General features: G+C 38.8%; 1 protein-coding gene across 1 annotated transcript in view; it reads right to left on the bottom strand.

Moving 5' to 3' along the window:
- The window catches only part of PTPN12 (protein tyrosine phosphatase non-receptor type 12), a 79,693-nt gene extending 58,332 nt beyond the window's left edge, over positions 1-21,361 (bottom strand). Inside the window, exon 1 of the mRNA XM_054196801.1 lies at positions 21,051-21,361. Within this exon, the coding sequence (XP_054052776.1) occupies positions 21,051-21,149 (99 nt within the window). The 5' untranslated portion in view covers positions 21,150-21,361. The remainder of the gene's footprint in view (positions 1-21,050) is intronic.
- Positions 21,362-21,690: the final 329 nt, after the last annotated feature.

Raw genomic sequence — 21,690 nt, 5'->3', positions numbered from 1 at the left:
AAGAAGTCCTTAACCCTTCTACAGACACGCTGTATCATATGCAATTCTGTTCTACAAAAGTAACATAGGCATAAACACAGCACCTTCTATGACCTTACAGTACTACCCCTCACACAGAAAACGTTTCTTACTTTCCTCATTTTGTTCAATAAGCTGCTTCAAAAAAAGGAAAAGGCTGTGATTTTTCTTGAATATAACCATTTCAAATATATTGTTTGACATACCACTAGCACTTAAAGTTCCACAGTAACTTTAATCACAGGTATTCTCAGGACATACAAACCCAAAAGTGACTAGCAAAAGAAATAGTTGCCACTTCTGCAACCCTGTATCATGTTTTCATTAGAACACCCAGAGACAAGAACGCTACAGTGAAGTTACTATTAAGTAAATTAAAATAACATTTTAATCAAACTGTTTGAAGTTTAACCTTTTTAAAATCATGAACATTTTAGAGATAATTTTTAATTCTCAAGACTTGTAAAACCTTGCATCAAACTAAAGGGTCAAGTAACAAATGTATTGTCTATGCCCCCTTTTAAAACCAGCATTGACGACCTAAATCCCTGACACTTCTAAAATAAAGCCTATTTTATTTATATATATATTATTGCCTTAACATCAAAGCTGGAGGTTGAACTTTAAATTAATTTCCAAACAGTTTGTGGGATGCCTTTATTACATTTATAATGGAATTACTTCCAAAATTCTTCTATTTTGAAGAGGAGAGAAACGTTTACCTCATAGGAAGTATACACTCAATCACACAAAGGTTTCTAAAGTAGCCTCTCATTGATGTTTGTACCCTGCAGGCTATGTTTGTTACACAGCTCATTTGCTAAATGCAGTCCTTCTACATTTCAAGAAATAAAAAGGTACTAAAGTCAACCAGTAAAATGAATATGGTTCAGGCAAGTGCCTTGTCAATCAAGCTGCTGATAAATTTAAAATAACCCTCAACTGTCATCACTTTAAAAAGCTGAATATTTACAATCCAGAATGTAGAAGTTGATTGTTTGGTAAATAGAGAATCCTCATTAAGTTTTTTTTCCTATCTATCTGAAATACAAACAACATTATTCAACACCCACAGATTCTGGATGATGGATTTACTTCCAGGTATTTCTGAAACGCACAGGAATACCTTCAGATCCAGCCTCAAGATTCTTATCTATAATTCTCATCTATGTGGAATAAGTGACAGAGTAGTAAGACTCCACTTCCTTTCTTGGGAAAGGAAGCTGTTCTAATCTGAGCTTCAAAAAAGTATTTGGTATGGTGCCAATTCAAAAGAAGAGTATGTGAATTTTTACAAGAATTCAGGCAAGACAAGAGTCTCTCTAGACTGTTTTAAAAAAGAAAAAGATTCGAAAAAAATCATCTGACTGGAGGAATTTCACAAGCATAGTTTCTCAAAAAGTTTCTCAGGCCAGCTGGGCATTTTCCTTCATGACTTCTCATGAAAAGCAGAGCACGCTAACAGACGTTTGATGACAAAGCTAGAAAACAATAAGAAGGGAAGATGGGAATATTACATAAAGCTAGCAGACTTTCAGAGTAAAGGATGTAAGACTACACTTAAAAAATGCAAAATAATGTATACAAGAAGCAGGCAATGAAGGACACACACATGCCAATTATCACAAATAAACTAAGTGCCAACTCATAAGTGTTTACAGTAGTCATCAAGGAAATAAAGACCCAGGATATTTACTGATAAATAGGCTGTATTCAGTAGGAAGTCCCGCATGCTGGGATATTTCTAGAGATGAGACAATATAAATTCTCCACAGCCAATAAGAGATAAAAGCTATTTTTCTTCTTTCTTCTTAATTAAGATAACAGGTCAGCTGAGGCTGTGATTTTTCTTTTTTCATGGATTGTATGTTTTTACTTTTCTTCATGGTCTGATATTAAAAAAACTGATTCAACTTGAAATTACTGAAATTTTCCACTTAGGACAGAAAGACTCATATTCTACTTTATCGATGGCTTGCATTGCATAAGTGCCCTTTAGCACAGAAAAACTGTTAGTAGTCTTTACATTTTATTTTCTATTATTTCATATAAAACATGAATTCATTTTTATGTTCATGTTTTTAGTTGTGATAGTCTGGTTCTACTTGAGGAAGCTTTCACTGCAACCAAAGAATGCTAGCAAACAGTAAAATAATCTTAGCATCTTTCAGCTAAAAATTCAATGTCTTCTCTGGACAAGGAAGCAATATTTTCCTTTTTAAAGGCCACCACCAAACATTTAAGTCTATCACCCTCATTCTAAACACTGTCAGTCTACACTTTCTCTTACTGTGATCTAATGAGGCCTGAAAGGCTTCTTTTGGTTTTAAGCCATAATTTAAGTGCCTTGAAACTGTCTCTTTATTTTAACCTCATTTAGAAAGTTATAAATGGCCAATAAATCCAAACCCAGTACATTATTATTAAATGAACACTAGTCCAGAATGACTTAAACCCTCAGAGATCAAACAATAATCCCAAGCAATGGTGTTAATTTCTCACAAGCACGATTTACTCAGTCCATATCAAGTGTCACTGATAGCAAAAGATGCTATCAATTAATTAAAAGATGCTATCAATTAACTATCAACTGATCAAGCTTTATGCAGTGTTTATTTTCTTTGATAAAGAAATATGGATTTTATGATTTCAACTAGATGGCTAATTTTGTCTTTAAAGCAATACTAATGTTTTGGCAAACATTTTCAGAAAGTTTGATTTGTAAGCACTGTTCTCTGCTTAGAAACATTCCTGGAAAAATTGTTTTTGTTAAAATTTCTTGCTACTCAATTCCCAGTTAAACTAACATGTCTGAGACAAGCTTCAAAGCAACACTGTCACATGTTACTAGACCCCCAGTTTCAATGTAAGGATAAGCCCAGAACTGAAGGCAACTCAAAGGTACTATCTGTCTCGGAGGTGAGAAGCTGGAACATCTGCCTCTTCTTGCTGTGCTATGCTGGTAGCTTACCTTCTTCACAGGCTGGGAGGACAGCTGGGGAATGCAGTATTTTCAGTCTTTTTATTACAAACATCTGAGGCTCACATGTAGGCAACTTGACTGAGAAAAAAAATAAAATCAAAACACCACCAACAAAACCCAACCACTTTGACTGCACAACGCTTAATCCTTAAACCTCAGAAGTTACACAAAACTGGCTAGGCTCCCCCCGCTACCCCTTCTTCTTCCAGACAACCCTGAGGATCTAAACAAATGCAAAATTAGGTAAGAGTCCAGCAGAAAGATGGCTTTAAAGCAGCCGTTTGCTTGCCCTGTGTCTGTGGAACCCATCCACTAGATGTCAGTGTCCTCTTGGGCAGAGGAAAACCTTCTGGGATCTCAACGAAAAGGCGGCAACTGATAGTCCTTGGTTATCTGGTCAGCAGGGAAGTTCTTAAAAAGCATCCCTGGGCATTAGCTGGGCCACAAGAGAAGCAGCCAGCAACAGCAAGAGTTGGGGATACGAGGCACAGAACATAAACATAGTTCTCAACACAAAGTTTAGCCAGTAAGGTAACAGGCTAAAGGCCAAGAGCTGTTTCATGCAACATCAATGATTAAAAGTACAGCACATTGGTCAATGGGTACTAAGACACACTAAAAATGAGTGATAAAAAGGGTGCAAGATAAAGGTATTTCTATTTCTTATTTCCTAAAATACGCCAACACACAAAACACTACTTTTGGACAAAAAAAAAAAACACCCAAAAAACAGACACAAGAATAGGCTCTACCTCTACCAAAATTCAATCAGCTCTAAAGAGGCTTAGACTCAGAAGCAATAGAATAAATTATTATAGCAGTGTGGAACCCTCTGTGATAGGCAGGAAAACACCACACCCTACATAAAGGACAGAGCAGAAGTCAAAGTTCAGGCACGTTAAGTGCTTGCAGCAGGAAGAAATGGGTAGGTGTTCTATTCACCTGCACGAAATCTAGATATTAAGATAAACTATAAATTTAGAATAGAATATTTCAGTTGGAAGGGACCTACAATGATCATCTAGTCCAATGGCCTGACCACTTCAGGGGTGTCTAAATTAAGAGTATAAAAAGAGAATACTGATATAAAAAGAATCTTAAACTTGATAGCATGATCACGTAACGGGAAACTAATGCCACCCTAAAAATTATGGAGGACTGATGGGCAAGGACATGGCAGAGGGGAGGCAGCATCATACACTACAAAAGCAGAGACAAACAAGGTGAGAAAAAAAGTCAAGCTAAGCTTCTATATTACATATTAATTCACCCAGGACTGCGTAAGATCTACACAGTCGCAATCACAGTAGTGGTAGCACACACAAGAAACCTGTTTGTTCTTGTGGAGGAGACTGCGAAGGTTACGAAGCTGAAAAATACAAAATTAAGAATTTCGGATGGGGTACAAAGTACAGATATCTTTCGTTTTAAAGATATCAGATCAATTTGCCAGACAACTCTCTCACTCGACCCCCAGCAAGAAAAACCACCTTGAAGCCAATTTGAGCAAGCACAGGACACATTCCCAGAAGAACCACCTACAGTTACTGCATACTTGCATCTGGGTAGCCTTGCCAGACAGGAAAAGGCTAAAAAAAAATTCACCACAACTTTTTCCTTTAGAAATAGGAACTTTAAAAAAAAAAAAGAAAATGAGGAAGTTGAATGAAAGGAAATTATACAGAGCTAAAAAAGTAAAACATTTGCAAGCAGCACCAGGCCTGCTCAAACATGGCAGGTAGCAGTACCTGCTGCTGTCGTGGCTCTCAATAGAGCAGTGATGGGTCCTGGTGTCCTGTGATCCTCAACCTGCTGCTACCACGTACCACACTCTGGGAGCTTCTACTCAGAATCTGCCATTGAGAGAAACTGGGAGGATGGCTCTTTTTCTTTTCTTACATTCTTTCTCTCAGTATCTGCCAGTCAGAGTAAAGTATTAGACTAGGCGGGCATTTGATTTGACACATTCATTTTCTATATTCTGAAGAAACCATATAATATCATATGATCCTAAAATTTATCTGCTCATCTTCCTTCCCAGTTAAGAATATACCTATTGCACCATTTTTCATCCTTTCCAGGCAGCACAAAAAAAAAATTCTCATTCACATTATTGCTTTGTCCCAAACGCCACAGTTGTAGTTATGGTCACATTAACTGTTCATTGTTTTATATCCAAGTTATTTTTAAGGGACTGTCTTCTACGACCTCCTATTTGCCTGAGCAAGTCTCAGACAGTTTTGCCCTTTTGCTCTTATGCTGTGAACCCAAAGAAATCTCAAGGAGACTGCCCTCAACATGGAAATAACTCCAGCTTTTTCTTCCCATGTCCATAGGTGCACTGACAGAATACTGGGCTTGCTGGTCCATCTCTTTCCAAGGTAATTGTTCTGATAATTTTAGTGAAAAAGTGGTCCTTTAACAGCAACAAAGGCAATAATGGGAGCATCCTGGACAAATTCTAACTCTGGCAACATTTCCTATAAGTCTTATTTACACTGTATCTTCATCCACCACACTGACATTATTGGTTGGTGAAATACAGGTGTAGTCAGCACCGACATAACTGGTCTGTAGATTCACCAACTCGTCTTCCTCCCCAGTTATGAATATACCTATTGTACCATGTGTATCAGATTCTAATTTTAACACCACTAAAAAAAAATCTAAAAATGTTTAGAACATTTTGAGATCCTTTCCAGGCAGTGTAAGACAATCTCGTTCACAGTATTCCTTTGTCCCAAACACCACAGTTAGAATTACTAATATTCAATTAATTTACTGTGTTAACTAACAAGCCCATCACTTTAGCACACAAGTAGCATTTACAAAGCAGTACTTCCTTAGTGGTTTATTAATTCTGATTTAATAATTATTAAGTTATATACTTAAATATTTAGATACCATCAAAACACTGTAACTTACAAACACTAATGGACTAGTGGGATTGATCACAAGTGGGAAATCACAAATTTATTCTTTTAAGAAATCAGCAAAAATATGATAGAACAGCAAAAGTAGGTTCTCGGCCTTTCCATCTTTTAGGGAAAGGCAAGTAACCACTCTATGGTGTACTTCAGATTTTAAAAGTTTCCTTCTAGTTATAACTGCAACTGCATAAACTGCTATTCACCTGCTTCTTTACACCATATGTTACAGAAGCTAACAAATAGAATACAGGAAAGGACATGTTTTGACGATGTACATGATTGTAAGATACGGATAGAAGCATTTCCTACTTTTTTTAGCTTCAGGATTTTTTTTAAGTTTGGTACGAGCCACGTTTCTTCATCGATGCAAGGCTGTTCAGCTTCTGGTCCAGTGAACTATCACCAGGACAGTTTCATACCCACCCCTGCAGACAAAGGTTAGCTGTTTTTACTGTACTGGAGGCAACAGTTAACATAAATGACCACTATTTATATATTGGGATTTTACATATTAATCACTTAACAGTTGCACTGAGGTTAACAGTTTTCCACCTCTTATTCCTTTTATTCCAATTCTGTAAACCACTAATCTCCTTTATTGCCATTCCTTCCCCATATCAGAGCAAATGCTGTCTTTATAGCAACTTGCTGCTGACACTGGCTGCAGACCACATTTGCCCATCTAGGAACAGGAAAGTTGCTCAACACTAAATGAAGTATTCCTCTTTTCTACAGATACTTTAAAAAAAAATTCTGAGAAAATACTACAGTTGTGGTCAAATTCACATTCTAATTCTGGAAAACCGGAAACCATTTCAGCAAAGCCACAGAATGAACAAGGTAACTCGGTAAGACACTGGGGCTGTGGAGACATCAGAAGAGAGGCAGCAGGTGGATTAGCATCACAAAGCCCCACCGCCGGCAGAGACCCCCATCAGGCCCCACTTGACTATAAAATATTGGTGACAGTTCCTGGCACAAGCAGAACTTCTTCCACATATTTACTGTCTCTTTTAACTCAGTGTATTGCTCAACATACACTACTCACAGAAGAGCTGCAGGCTGCTAACCTGCACACAAATAAGCTACAAATACCTTCCTGTTTTAGTTCACTAAAACTCAATGTAATCTCCGCAAAGAAACTCCTGAATAGCTTCCTCCTAACTCTTACTCTTCACTGCTTCCTTCTCCATCAAGATGCTTTTTACCTCCGCCAAGAAAAATTACACTTTATAGCATTTTACTGAGTATTGAACTTCCAGACCTAAAACTGGGGAGTCGACACTTAAATACGCTTTTAGATAATGGAAATGTAAGTTTGTGAAACCGCTAGTCACTGCTCTTCAGAATGACAAAATAAGTAGATGAAATACAACAACTGAGGAAAGTTGCATTACCAAAGTTACTTCCTCAGATCTATCAAAGCCACTCTTGGGAAAGGCTAGAGAAAAAAGAATGGAATCTAAAATTTTACAAAGTAAGACAGGAAATACTAAAAGCAAGCAAAATGTGAGTTTCTTTTTTATACAAGAAAAAAAAGAAAAGAACAACTGAGGCTACATAGCACTGAACAACTTAAAAGGAACAGGTTCTGCTACTGCTTACAGCCATGAAAACTACGTGACTTGCTTTTCAGCATGGAAGCAGATATGTCTTTAGTCAGAAAAAAAGAAAACTTCTACATTCCTACAGATGTGGAAGACTGCCTATTGTAGGATTTCTAGCTAGGAAACAGGCTAGATATTGCGTGCAACTTAGATCAGAGGGCAACAATGACCCTTTCCACATAACAGAACTCCCCACACTTACTAAAAGGAGAACTCTTTAAGCACACTAAGTAAGACACAAACCAAGTTTCTCAATCTCATTTTCCCTTGATGGAACTGGCAGCATTCCAAACAAGATCAATAGCTTTAAAAGATCTCATTTATTTTCAACTCATCAGTTAAATTTAACCTCAACACCAATGTCTGCTGCAGTTTGACTTTAAGGAACAGTAGGATTTTTCTAAAGCGATGCCTTCTTTAATCCTTGCATTGTGCCTTCCCTTAAAGGCTACCTTCTCATTCCCAGTTGCTAGCATTGTGCATCAGTATTCCACTGGGTAACCAGAACAGATATTAATGCTAATAAGCCCAGACAGGAATACACGTTTGTTCTGAAGAGACAGTAACTGCATGACAAGTAATAGGATGAGAAATACAGGTTTGCTAAATCCTGGCTTTAAAATGCAAAATACAGAAATACATACTCTACAGCCAATGTGAATTAATTCACAGGAGCAGTGAAGTATCACGATGTCTTATCAGGATGCGAGTGCTTCTTATGGATGCATTACGGTGAATTGCACATTATGTGAGAACGCTCAAGTACATGCTACTTACTAGAAGATTGCATCACAACCCCAATGCAAGCTGCACTGCCATTCTCTCTGAATATTGACTGCATCCATTGTAGCCATCAGGACCTTTATTTCAAGATACTTGGATTAGGCTTTGGTCTCCAGGACTCTCTGTAATAACCACGCTGAGACAATAGTTCAATACCACAGTTCCTCTTTTGAGAAGAGGGATCCATAAGCAGTATTACCTGGTACAGTACAAATCCTGGGATATTAATCCTGATGAAATGAACAAATCATAACATGAAAATACGTAAGGAACAGTCTGCATGACAACTCTTACAGAGATCATTTCCAAAGAGAATCAAAAAAGTCCAACTTTCAGACATGTCGCAATTTGCACAAGATCTGACAGAAGCACTACGCCCAGTGGAAAACTACACACTTTGCAGGGATGATTCAGCTACTAGCTGACATAAATGCAGAATTCCTAAAGGGTATCTTGTTTATACAATGACCAGAAGCTAAATCCAACAAGCTAAAGACAAATGAAAAGACAGCAGCAGTATGAATGCTAAAGGAAGCCCTCCAAAGCAAGCATTTCTTTTACCTTTTCTTCTGCAAAAATCTTTCCTCCATGGCATTTGAGATACTCTTAAAATTCATAATATACCTTGCATAAGCAAAGTTCCTCAACTTTCTTCTAGAGGTTTTCTCAAGCCCAGTTTATAAGTTAAAAGGTTTTATTTATATACTTAACTTTCCACACAATATGACAATCATATACTCGTTAAGCTGACCTACCACAGGAAGGAGAAAAAGCTGTGATCTCTATCCAAACAAATCTTCATTTCAAGCATATAAAATTGGTAAGCTACATTCCTATGGACAGAACATTTGACATTCTTAGTTGTTGCCAGTCAATGCTAAATTCCAATACCACACTAGCAAGAATCTCTTAACAGGGAAAGGGGAAAAAAAAAATCATACAAATCGTATAAGTAAATATTGTCTGCTCTGTTATTATCACTTGTCTTGGAATAGTTTGCAAGGAATAACGTGAAAATCTACACCATCAGTACATGATTCAGGAAACTCCAGACTTCAGGATCAAGTTCTGGAGGTTTTAAAGTGGTAAGTAATATAGTGACCCCATAAAATTTAAAGAACATGCCACTTAAATGCAAGAATAGAAGGAACTGATTTTTGCATTTATTTACTAAAGCTCATTACAGTGACTCCCTGATATGCCATACAAAAAAAATCATTAAAAACTAACTAAACTAAAATCATGGTCATGTTTAGTTCAAAGGTACTGTCTCTCTAGAAATAAACCAGTTCACTACTTAATTATATCCCTGCACCGAATTCCCTTTTCAATCCATTGCTACTTTTCTCACCTCTAAACACATCCCGGCCTCATGTACACTTATTATGTCTGGAAGATATCTTCATCCATAAGAGCTAAAAATATCATCACTCAGGTTTTTATATGCACGTACTTTCTTCACTGGATGATCATATTGCCTTACTTTACCAGACGCGGAATATTTTTTCTATGAATACAGGAAGGGAAGCCTATTATGTATGCTATAAGACTGTACAAACAGGATGCTGGGTTCATTTTCACACAATCACCAATTTAAACAGTGCTAATGCTTTGTAAAATGCATTGCCAGAAAGATACATTGCTATAGCTTTGCACCAAAAATGCTAGTGTTTAATAACATATAAATCACCAAATGTAAGCTCTCATTCTGGCTATTCCATATTAGAATTAGTTACGGGATTAGCTACCATTTTAGCAGTAAATATTATTTCCATTTAGGAAATCACAGTTTATACATGGATTTATGGCAACAGCTTGCTGACTTTAGGATACATGCATTTTTTCCAGTGTTATTGGTCTCTCAATTTAAATCATTTATATTAACAGGCTATGTATTTCTGTAATTTGTAAGAAATACAACTAGGCGTCTCTCTGCCACAGCTTCATATATTCAAATATCTACCTGTTCTTTTCAGAACAAGAAAAATAGAAAGTTGACATCCGAAACAACTTGCAGGCTGCATTTTCACTGTAATAAAAAACAAAGAAAAGCAATGAAAGCTCAGATATCATCATCTTAATCAAGATATCAAGAAAATATCTAGCACCAGTTGAAGAACCAACTGGAGCAATGTTACTACAGAATATGAGGGCAATTTCCACAGCAGTTCTATGGAATAGCCTTTGGAAAAAGTTCTTCTGTTTATAAAGAAGATATAAAAGGTTGTGATTGATTTGTGAGTGACTATATGGCTAAATATCCAGCTTAATGACAACTTAGTTCAGAATATTTTTTGAAAAACAGACTCATGTCCAAAGCTTTAAGTGCAAAGCTCCTGTGTTCCAGTTTTATAGCAAAGAAGCTGTTAAAGGAAACAATGTAAGATACATTTCTCCCTTCTGAGCCTACTCTTCGTGAAGTAGAAATAACATAAGAATAAACTATCTATAAAAGAACACATTTCTTTACTAAAATAAATTACAGTGAGTGCCTGAAGTACTTTCCAAGATCCTTCTACCTGCCTAAAATCATAGTCATCTTTCTCCATTAGCATTTACATATAGTTCCCTATATGTCCATTAACACTTACACACAGTTCTGTTTATGCAGTCTCACAGGAAATGAGTTAAAATTAGTTATACATTTTAGTTTGGTCATAATAAAAATCAACACAGCTTTGTTTAACCACCTATACTACTAAAAATGGAAATCTCCGAAGAAACTGTCAAATACTTAAGAGCTATCTGGGGAGACTCAAAATATCTAAGAGATTATTTCCTTCCTTTAACAGTTTGTGCAACAGGGGTGCTGCCCTATAGGCAATTTATAATTAATTCATTTCTGCGGGAATTCTCAGGTTTTTGAAGCAGTTAAACTAACCTACATATACCCTTCCCTCCAGAATAGTGTTTCATTTTCCAGCTTTATTTCAAGCTAAATGATTCCCTTGAGTTCTCCTACTGGACAACTGTATTCATTTCAATTAACAATTACCTATTTGCTAAAATTATCAGAATATACATGAGGGAATAACTAATAATGAAAGCACAGCTTCCAGTCGTAATCCTGCTTCCTAGGCAGGAAGGCAAAGATTCAGGTAGAAAGTAAAGGAAGAATTAAGACTTATTTTCTACATGTGGAAAAGCAGTAAAAATAAAAAAAAGCTACGCACTGCAAAAATGCAGAACATAATACATTTACCACTGACGCATCCCCATGATCAATTTTATTCACTTACAGAGCAGCCAGTTATCAACTTACAAACCCGACCTACCCACAGTCTAAATGCAATGCACTATTCCTATCACTTGTTCTTCTTTGTTCTGCTTTTTAAGTCAATTAATTTCTGAGCTTTGTGCAGTAAGACAGTGCAAATACTGGACAACTAATCCAGTAAGAAAATTGGTCTAAGTAGGAAGCTATACTCAAGCACCATATATGCTACCAGAACACCGAGTGCCTTGAGGAAAAAAAGACACTGTTCCACCACAGGGTTATGCTCTAGAGAGTCAAATATAGTCAGATAAGAAGTGAAACATTTAGGACAGAGTGGAACATCACTCAGGCTTCTTAAGAACTGTGCAGTTCCCACAGCAATCAGTCATTTCAACATGATGCATAACCTACACTGGCAAGTCCCTTGAACACTTGAAGACAGGAAACCCATATAGCATTCCTTTAAATTAGGAACCCAGTTGTTCAAAGATAGCTGTCCTCCAAGGACTATCAGAGGAATAATGCCGTACTAACACAAATGAAAGACAACATCTATTAAAAAAAATAACCAAACTATGGAAAACAATATGAAAGTTCCGGGCCAACCGCCCCCTGAAACTCTCAAATGAGGCGAGTATCTGGAAATCATGCCTACTGGCCACTGAAGTCCGGTCAACGCCTGCATAAACTAGAACCTTGTCTAAACAGCTGCAGACATCCAGCTCGACACAAGAAATGGACTTCTCATCCATGATACTGGCCCTATAGCAGATATGAAAGATAGCAATGATAGCAGAGGTGCTAACTGCCCGGCCTCAATAAGAGTAGGAAGATGAGACAATGCCACTCATGTACAGCATCCTTTCAGCATCCTATTGACTGTCCTTTAGTAGCTGTCCAGAAGAAAAAGTCTTGGCCCCTCATTCCCACTGTAGCCCAGCTGCACAGCTGAAAGATGGTCATCTACCCCTCCAGAACTAAAGAACTGCTCTCAATCTCATTGATCCACATAGAAGCTGTTCTTCCTGCGACCACAAAGAGTACAAAACATCTGTGTGTTTTCAGATGAAAAACAAAACGCAGATGTCATCCACATGAGGCAGCAAGAATGACAAGACAGCAAGACAGACAAACGCAGCAAGATGCAAAACTGTTCAAGAGGACACCACTGTACTCTGACCTTAGAAAAACAAACTAAACCAGCTACAATTTACAAGACTACATAAGAAGGAAGTTAATGTAAAAAAGTTTGTTTAAAAATGACAAGTTCAGTATTATAACTAAATAAAAGAGATTAAAGTAGTGCACATGTTCACTAAAGCAATATGGTTTTAACTAAGTTAACTTCCCCTTAGAGAGTGATGCTTTCCAACCCTTGACTGTAGACACCAAAACTCATAACTAAGATCATACACTTAAAACTAATATATTTCACTCATGTTTAATAATCAAGGCCTGCTCTCCAACATATAAAAAAAAAATAAGAGTACAGCCCTTCCTCCAAAGAGAAGGAAACCTAAATTACATGGATACACTTAACAACTGTTAGGATTTCCACAAATTATAGCAAATTAAAAATTGAACAAGCTAACCAATCCATATGCACTTACAACTTTCAGTCTACTAATGTAGCTGCCCTTGGCACATTCATAACACTAGGCAATTCGATTCTTTTTACTGCACTAAGGGAGTTCAGAAGTAAAATAAATTTAAAGAATTAACTGTTAGAAGCATTGTGGTAGGATTTCCTCAAAATTACTGATGCTTCCTTCTAGAAATTTGAATGAACAAAACACGTATCTTTCTTTGCTTTTGTTCCTAATGACATATCTAGCCCACAGGGCAACATCATTCATAGCTTCAGTCCTCTTATAATAGATAGATATTTTCCCCCATTGACGTAACTGGCTACACCAGCTTGCTACTTTTTACAGCTGATAATTCAATTCTTCTAGGCTCTTCTTTCAAAAGACACTTCCATTAGAGCAAGATTGCCTTTAAGTCTTCCCACAAATTGATTACCACCAATAAAATTACCTTTTAAAGAAATTAAAAGTATCAATTTGTAGGAGGATAGATACGAGGAAAAATTAGGTCAACTAAACTAGGTCATCCATTTATACCTCTATTTATCTGGTACCTTTTGGGAAACTTATTTCTCTACTTCATCTTTTTAGCTGTGCAAGGTTTTTTTCATTCCAAAGCTAACAGCAAAAAGGTAGCTAGAAACAAGGCCCTCAGAGATACAAGTTGTAACTTTCCTACACAAACCTGGCAGGGACTGAAACATCCTGACATCAGTATTCAAAGATACTTTAAAACAACGGTTCCCAACCCAGAACCATCGTCCTAAAGTCTCTCAGACTTCACCGTGCTCTTCTCCTCTTGCAACTCTTTCCTTACCTTGCTGTTGCACTCAGCTTCTCTAGTAAAGCTACTACCTTTGTGCTTGTACTGCCTCAGCGGTATCAACTCCAAACACAGTTTTGTTTCTCAAAGATGCAGAGGGACTCAAGACAGCACTCTAATAATACAGCCGCTCCGTGGGGCTCCCAGTTCTGGATCAAAAACTCCACAGCCATACCAGGGTGCTCTCCTTCCAGGAATACATTCTGACTGTTTAAGTAATTCATGATTTAAGTTTATATTAGCAAGTTGGTTTGGGGGTTTTTTTTGCCCGATGAAGCAGGAAAACAAAAAGCTTAATCTCTTTGCAACATTCACATGCTAGTTAACAGAAATAGAAATGCATATCCATGCTTCACTTAGGGCAAGCACACGCAGCTGAGTTATCCAAGCCTGCACTGGCATACTGTAGTAGTTGTGGAGTACGGCAACCTGAGGAAAACACCAGGATGCAAACACCGCACTTCTTAACGGCGCAAAGAGCTTCTGCTCTACCCCATTAACTTATGCTTTACTCAGTTCCGTATCTGACCGTTAACACTGATGTCTCTCCCTAAATGAAGGCCCTATTACAAAACCAAGAAAAATAAAATGTCATCTAGCTTCTGATTTCAGTTCTATATATGTATACTCAAGGTACTACTATAGTTTTACCTTTTCCCAATGCTAACAGGTGCGCTACTATTTTCTCTATGCCAAAAGGTCCTATGTACTAAGCATATCACAGTACAACTGTAGCAGTACACAACGTGAAATCCACACATCTTAAATAGTAACAGTGAACAAAAACAAGCAGAATTCCCATTTATTACAAATCAAGGGATTTAAGATTAATTTAAAAGCCTCAGACTTTTGTTGCATTTACTATTAACAAATGTATACACATTAGATAAGCAGATATTCAGATTAACCTTTCCCTGCTTGCAGAGCTAGTACTTCTGTTTAGCTGTAATACCATCAAGGAAAAATACCCTGAACTTATTGCAGTTTTAAGGTAAATTATGTATACTCCGAAACAAGAAATTTGTACTACAGCAATCAGTCACACATATGTGCAGGGTGTATATAGACATACATCCAGAGATATATATAGATATGTGCATGCACGTATCTCTGCATGCACGTATCTCTGCAGAACCACAGATGAGGGTCTAGGGTTGATGAACTGTGGTCACATGAGACATGCATATATATATATATATAGGCATTTAGGTATCTATCTATCTATATGGTATCTATCTGTATAACTATATACAGCAAAAGGCACTGTAGGATTGCGATCAGAATAAAAGCAAAGTATGTATTTGATATGCTATTTAAATTATTTGGAGTGTATGTGTTATGCCATGAGGTACAATGTCAAGATTACCATTTGTTCCTCCTGAACAATTCCGTAATATTCAGCAAAATCAGTACAAAACCCTTTACTCCATCAGAACAGTAGACTTAGACACTGCTGTCTGTAGAGACTGAGCAAACAGAACTCACTAACATGCAAGCCATTTGACACAACCCAGAGCATTCCCTGACTTGTTTTAGTTTAATTTGGCCGAAAGAACTGCCTGAAATTTCAGGCAGAGTTTGCAAGCTCTTATACCCCAGGGTCACTATTGCACCTTTGTGGTTGTATTCAACTGCCTCTATAAAAATTCAGAATGGCACAACAAGAACAGCACTCATTTCCTCAGAAGTGGACAAAAAAGCTGAATATTTAAACTGCATGGTTGTTCACAGAAAGTTGTATTATTTTTTTTTATATAACATTTAAAGAACACTATTTCACCAAATTTCAGAAGCCTCTGAAGTTAAGGGTTACTATTCAATCATACTGCTCCAACCAGATGTAGTCTATGTAAATGAAGCTTTATGAATGGCCTGGATGACAATCGCTGCTCACAATAAAGTGATCTGATGGTGTGTGTGTCCCCCCGCCAAATGAACAGCATCTAGCTGAAATACAGCTAATGGATACAAAACTTCAAAAATACATTAACACTCAAAGTGTAATACGAAAGAGGAGTAGTAACAGACACACTTTTACACTGAAATTATAAAAAGGCTCAAAGCATATCTAAAGTGACAGTTGTCTATGACCTATTAACACATCTCTAAGAGCAGAGCTTCTTATAACAGATCAGCTGTACAACACACTTACGGGTCATTTCCTCCAAGGCAATTAGTCTTTCTACCACACTTAAGGGACGAGAAGTTCACAACTGTTGATGTTCATTCAAAAGCCCCCAGTTTACAAGAATTTAATGCGAACATGTATTTACAACAATTAAATCTTTTTTTGAAGTTTCAAGTTTACCATCTAGTTGATTTTACCAAAGCATTTTTCCTAGTTTAACTTAATAGATAAAAATTATTTCTCTTGAAAAGACAGCGTGTTTTATAATGTATATGATAAAGCATAAGTTGAGAATTCATGTTTCAAACTATGTGCTACAAACATTAAATTCATTAAGTAAATATTAGAAAATATGATTTCCAAAAACATTTATACAGGTGGGCTTTTAAAACTTAAAAAATAACAGAGAGATATAATACTCTTATCTTTCTTCACTAAGTTTGCCGATTATATGCTTGCCTTACAAATTGAAAAAATATCTTCACAGATACTCAAGGGGTGCATTAATAGTATTTGAATCAGAAAGGTTTACACAAATGCACATTAATACACACACAAGCTTTTAAGAAGGGTGTTTCCCAGGTGCTGTGGCTGTGGTTGAATATAGTATTTTTGATTTTTTAATGCTATCTCAGAACGTACAGGAATTAGAACGAAATCAATGTCATGATTGCCATTAGTACATGGACTTTCACTATGTAGCTCGGTAGTCTTGTTCAGTGATTTAGAATAGTCTAGATTCCCAATTTATTTTTAGTAGTCTTAGGCACTGTAGAAAAGATGTACTTTCCTGAAAAAAAATACAAGAGGGAAGGCAAGTTTTATAACATCTGGTGTAGCACTGCTTATGATCAGCTTAGCTTTTATCCTTAGAAGTCAAGCACATTCCACCTCCCCTTTTTTAAATAGGATTTTCACAAAACAGTGAGGTAGAAGTACTTAAAAATAATTTTTTTTTGAAAATAAAACCATTGAAAGCATAGAAACTACCTTTCTACCTGTTTCAAATCAATGACCCATTCAACCCCCCTTTCATACTTTAGAAAACAGTGCATCAAGTTCTTTACTATCTCCAAACCTAAGAGTTCCAGCTTAGATGAATTAAGCACAACACAGATACACAATGTTCAGTTGTTTGAGTTAGTTACCAGTGCCCTCTTGAATGAAAGGTATAAAAAGATCAGAGACCACACGTAGGTACCTAGCAACTCCTTTCAAAGTTGTTAAAAATCAGTATTATTTAGACTGATTATCTACAACAGGATCATTTTGATACCACTACCTCCAGACAACAGCTGAGGGTCACCTACACAGCATCCATTGCAAAAATTACTTTCAGCTGTTCTCTCTGTTCCATGATAACAGATTAGCCAGAGACATAACCTAAAACATTAAGCAAGACTGCCACATACCACATAATTCAAACATAATAATTCTGATTCTTTAAGGTAAAGCTTTACACCATTCATATTTCAATTCTCCTATAAAAATGGCAATCTACATCAGACAATAGAAATGAGAATGTCAGAAGGCTTTTGTGGAAATTACTGCATAAAAACCCAAAAATGTTAGTTGTGGATAAATTAAATGAAAAATCTGTAAAAATTATTTATTGAGGTCTTTCTAAAATCTAGAAGAACTGTTTTCTTTGCCTCCATATGGAGCTTTGACTTCCTTGCCTTGTTTGATGCAAGACACACGCTCATTATAGAAAATCAGAATCTAGACCATGCTGGTTGTATTCATACAACATGAAACACCAAGAGGATGCGATCTATACTTACTTCCTTTTGCCCAAATAGCAATATCACCAGAAATCAAGGAAAAAGTATACCCTTGGATGTATTGTAAGCATACTAGTAAAATCCTAACCTACATTATTTTAAGAAAAAGACCACTTGCCCCTACATGCACAGATACATGCTTACTGGCAAAACACACAGACAAGCCTTCACTGTTTTCAAACTATCTGCTTCATTTAAACCTAATTGTGCACACCCACAGTACTGAAGTGATCTACTAGTAAGTCCTGCTTACTTTCTAGTGCAAACTAATTAAAATTAAATACATTTGCTTTCCAGTAACAAACTTGCTACTGGTGCCCAAATTATACAATTTATCTTGTAAACCAGGAGTGGGGAATCAACTTTCCATCTTCCAAGTGGAAGATGTTTTCAGCTATGTCAATAGCATTATTAAATAGCAGTCTTAGTCATCTACACTATGGACTTCCAATAACATTCAGCCAGATTAATCAGTCTACCTGCGCGTAACTCTATCTTCTCTGCCTTCTCTTCCAGCACTCCCTGGCACCTGCCTATCGAGTACTTTTAGTTCATTCACTCGGGCCTAAATATAATTCTGTAAGCCTATTACTCAATGCATTCAAAGGCAATAAAGATGTGAAAATAAAGAATTGTTTTCAGTTGCATTCACCCACTATTCCATACCTATTTTTAGATTCCATTTTGACTTGGAAATGAAGTGATGAGTAACAGCAATTCCTATTCCACAAATTTGCCACTGCTTAGCAGCAACAGTACATCCTGCACTTAAATGAGAAAATACAACTTCCTCCTCCCCCCACCCGCTGCAAAATCTCTACTACATATTAAAGAATACAGAACACTGAAGTTTTTTTACCCCCTTCACCTCTCTTTCCACCTCCCTTTTCAATCATTTTAAAGAGCATCTAAGCATGGCTCTGTTAAAAAAAGAAAAACCACATCAAAACACACACCCAAAAACCCAACAAAGTACCCCAACATGCCCATAGTGAAAAAATAAATAAAGCAATAATTATGATTCTTGACACCATACAAATCTATATCTGCTTTAGTACATGGAGGTGAGACTAATGTGAATATTAAGGCCAAAGATCAGCACGCTAGTTTCCTGGTTTTCCTATAATTTATTATGCAAACATCAAATATGAAAGTTTGAAATAGAAAGCGTTCAGAGGACAAAAGAAATTTTGAATGTAATTGTTTCCAAAGCATTTAAAACAGTTTCCGATAATACATCTTTCTCCTGAAATGCCTTGACAATTAGTTCCTACAATGCTATTTTCACATTTTCCTTGCTGCTGTATGAAAGCGATGGGAAAGCTTACTGACTATACAGTTGAAAGCTACAGAAACAACATGCTGTCAAAGACAGAAATTGAAACAAAAGCTATTTTTCCATACAGAGGTGCTACTACTTAGAAGAAAGGATAACAAAACTATCATATACCATTCACCGATAACAAAGCTAAAACATTAGGCTATTTATCAGATATGAAATGGTAGAAGTAGATTAGGAGATCTAGTATAAAGTATTTAACAAAAAGGGTATCTAAAAAGGCCTGCATTTTCCACCAGTCTAGGCCACCCTTTCTGTAAAATACACGTAGTTTATGTGAACAAGACAGACTCATCAGTACAAGAGAAGATGTCAATTTGTGTTTAATAGCAACTGTATTACTAAAACTACCACTTAATGAAACAGTTCTGTCAAAGTATTTAACCTTTAAATTTTCATGCGCAGATGCTCTATTCATCAAAACAGATTTAGAAGTGTCATCGCTCCAATGCCATTCTTCGTTTTACATTTTTCTCTCTTCCTTTCCCACACGCTCAGATGTTTCGGCAGCATACTTTCAGTATTTGCAAAATCCTGCCCAAAGAGCATGGCCGATTTCCCACGGGCTCCCACCCCACCCTGGATGAACTCCTTACTTCCCAAAGTCCACTCCACTTCCTCTTCCACCCCTGGACCTGCCAGCACTCCCAACGCCCCTCCGCCTTGCGCAACATCCGCGGCCTCCTCCCCACATTTCAGACAATCCCCGATGCGACATTTACATTGAGATTATTATATTTTTTTTTTTTGTTCCCAGACCACTATCAAAGACTGACAGCTTAAAAGGGCTAACGATGCGGTTTTAAACGCAAACAGCACTGGATAATAAAACAAGCTACGAAAATACATGTATATGGAGGTCACTAACCCACTCATCTTCAGCTCTTCTGCAGGTCAAACTGTATTTTGATATTAAGTATTTAAACAATATTGAAAGGCTCCAGCGACATCTGCCCAATCGAAATTATTGTTCAGCTCAGACCATCTATTCAAAAGATAAATCTCCTCAAACATTTTAACAGCCCGATTAAACAGTTAAAATAAACCAGGAAAAAAGAGCTAATTCTCCAATAAATTCTTCCCCCGAGCACACACGTTAACCAAAGGCTGAGGGTGAACCGATCTGGAAGAAAGGACGAGGGATACAGGCAGGGCTGCGATGGGGGATGGGGAGTGCAGGGAGATGTTAGGGAAGGAAAGATGAATATTCCTCCAAGGACTGTTCAATGCATTTAACACATCGCCTCGGAAAGAAGAGAAATCTCAGGCAGGCGGGTACAGGGGCAGATAAAGGGGGGAAGAAGGTAAGGAGTGCCCTATTATCCCCAGATGACATTATACATGGCAGCCCCGCGAGAAAAGGGGCTGTAAGGCAGAGGAAGCGCTAAACACACACCCCCCCCATCCCGAGCCGCCTGTGTCCCCTTTATCTGCTCGGGGAAGCGCGGGGGGGAAGAGAAGGCTCCCGTTTAATTTTGCAACAGCCGATCACCTACCACCTCCTCGGGCGGACAGCAGGGCCGGGGTAGGGGGCTGCGCTGACAAACCTTCCCCAGGGGTGGGGGCAGGAAAAAGGGTAAATTCAGGCGGCCACCCTTCACGCCCACCCCCCCGCCCCGCCGACCCAAAAAGTGGTGGGGGGTACGGGGGAGCCGGCCGAGCTCCGGGAATACACAATGGCAGGTCACTCCCAGAGAAGCGATGCTTCCCTCGACGCCCCCTCGCTGGCAGGGGGATGGGGAAGGGGCTGCGGGGGGAGCCCGGCACCTCAGGCCACCCCACCTCCCCCGGCCCTGAGGGGTGCCCTGAGCCCTGCCCGCCCCCCCACCCCCGCCGCGCCGCCACCCCTCACCATGAAGTCGCTGGCGAAGTTGTCCTCCCCATTGTGGTCCGTGTCCTTCATGGCCTGGACTCGCTTAATGAATTTCCTCAGGATCTCCTCCTGGCTCATCCTGCCCCGCCGGCCGCCCTGCGGAGCGGGAGCCCCAGCCCCGGCCGGCCGCCCGCCCGCTCTCCGCCTGGAGCTCCCTCCGCCGCACCAGCCCGTCACCCAGCTGCCTTCCCTGCCTCGCCTCGCCTCTCCCGCCCCCCGGGCCTGCCCCGCGGCCTGCTGCCGCGGCTCGCCTCGGTTCCCCACCCCGCTCACGGCCGCTCGGCCGCCCGCTCCATCCTCCCTCCCTCCGCCCGACCCTCCCTGGACGCCGCCGCCGACACAGGGACACGACGAAGTCCCCACCTCCTCCCCCAACGCAGGCGCGGCTCCCGCTCCGCCGGCCTTTCTTACGCCTGCCCCTCCCCGGCAACCGGCCCGCCTCCGCCTCGCGCCCATTGGTCCCCTCTGACAGCCGCCTCGTTCTATTGGTGGCCGGGCACGCTAATCACTGGCTAGCCCAGCCTCGAGGGAGCCCTTCGTTGCGCTGGTCGCCTTGCCCCGCTCTGCCGGCCCCTCCCGTTTCCTAGGGATGGGACCTTCCGCAGGGCGCCGAATGGAG

This window comes from Rissa tridactyla, chromosome 1 (genome assembly GCF_028500815.1).
Source record: "Rissa tridactyla isolate bRisTri1 chromosome 1, bRisTri1.patW.cur.20221130, whole genome shotgun sequence".
Taxonomy (NCBI): domain Eukaryota; kingdom Metazoa; phylum Chordata; class Aves; order Charadriiformes; family Laridae; genus Rissa; species Rissa tridactyla.
Note: the sequence above shows the minus strand (reverse complement) of the source record. Positions and strands in the feature narration are given on the sequence as shown.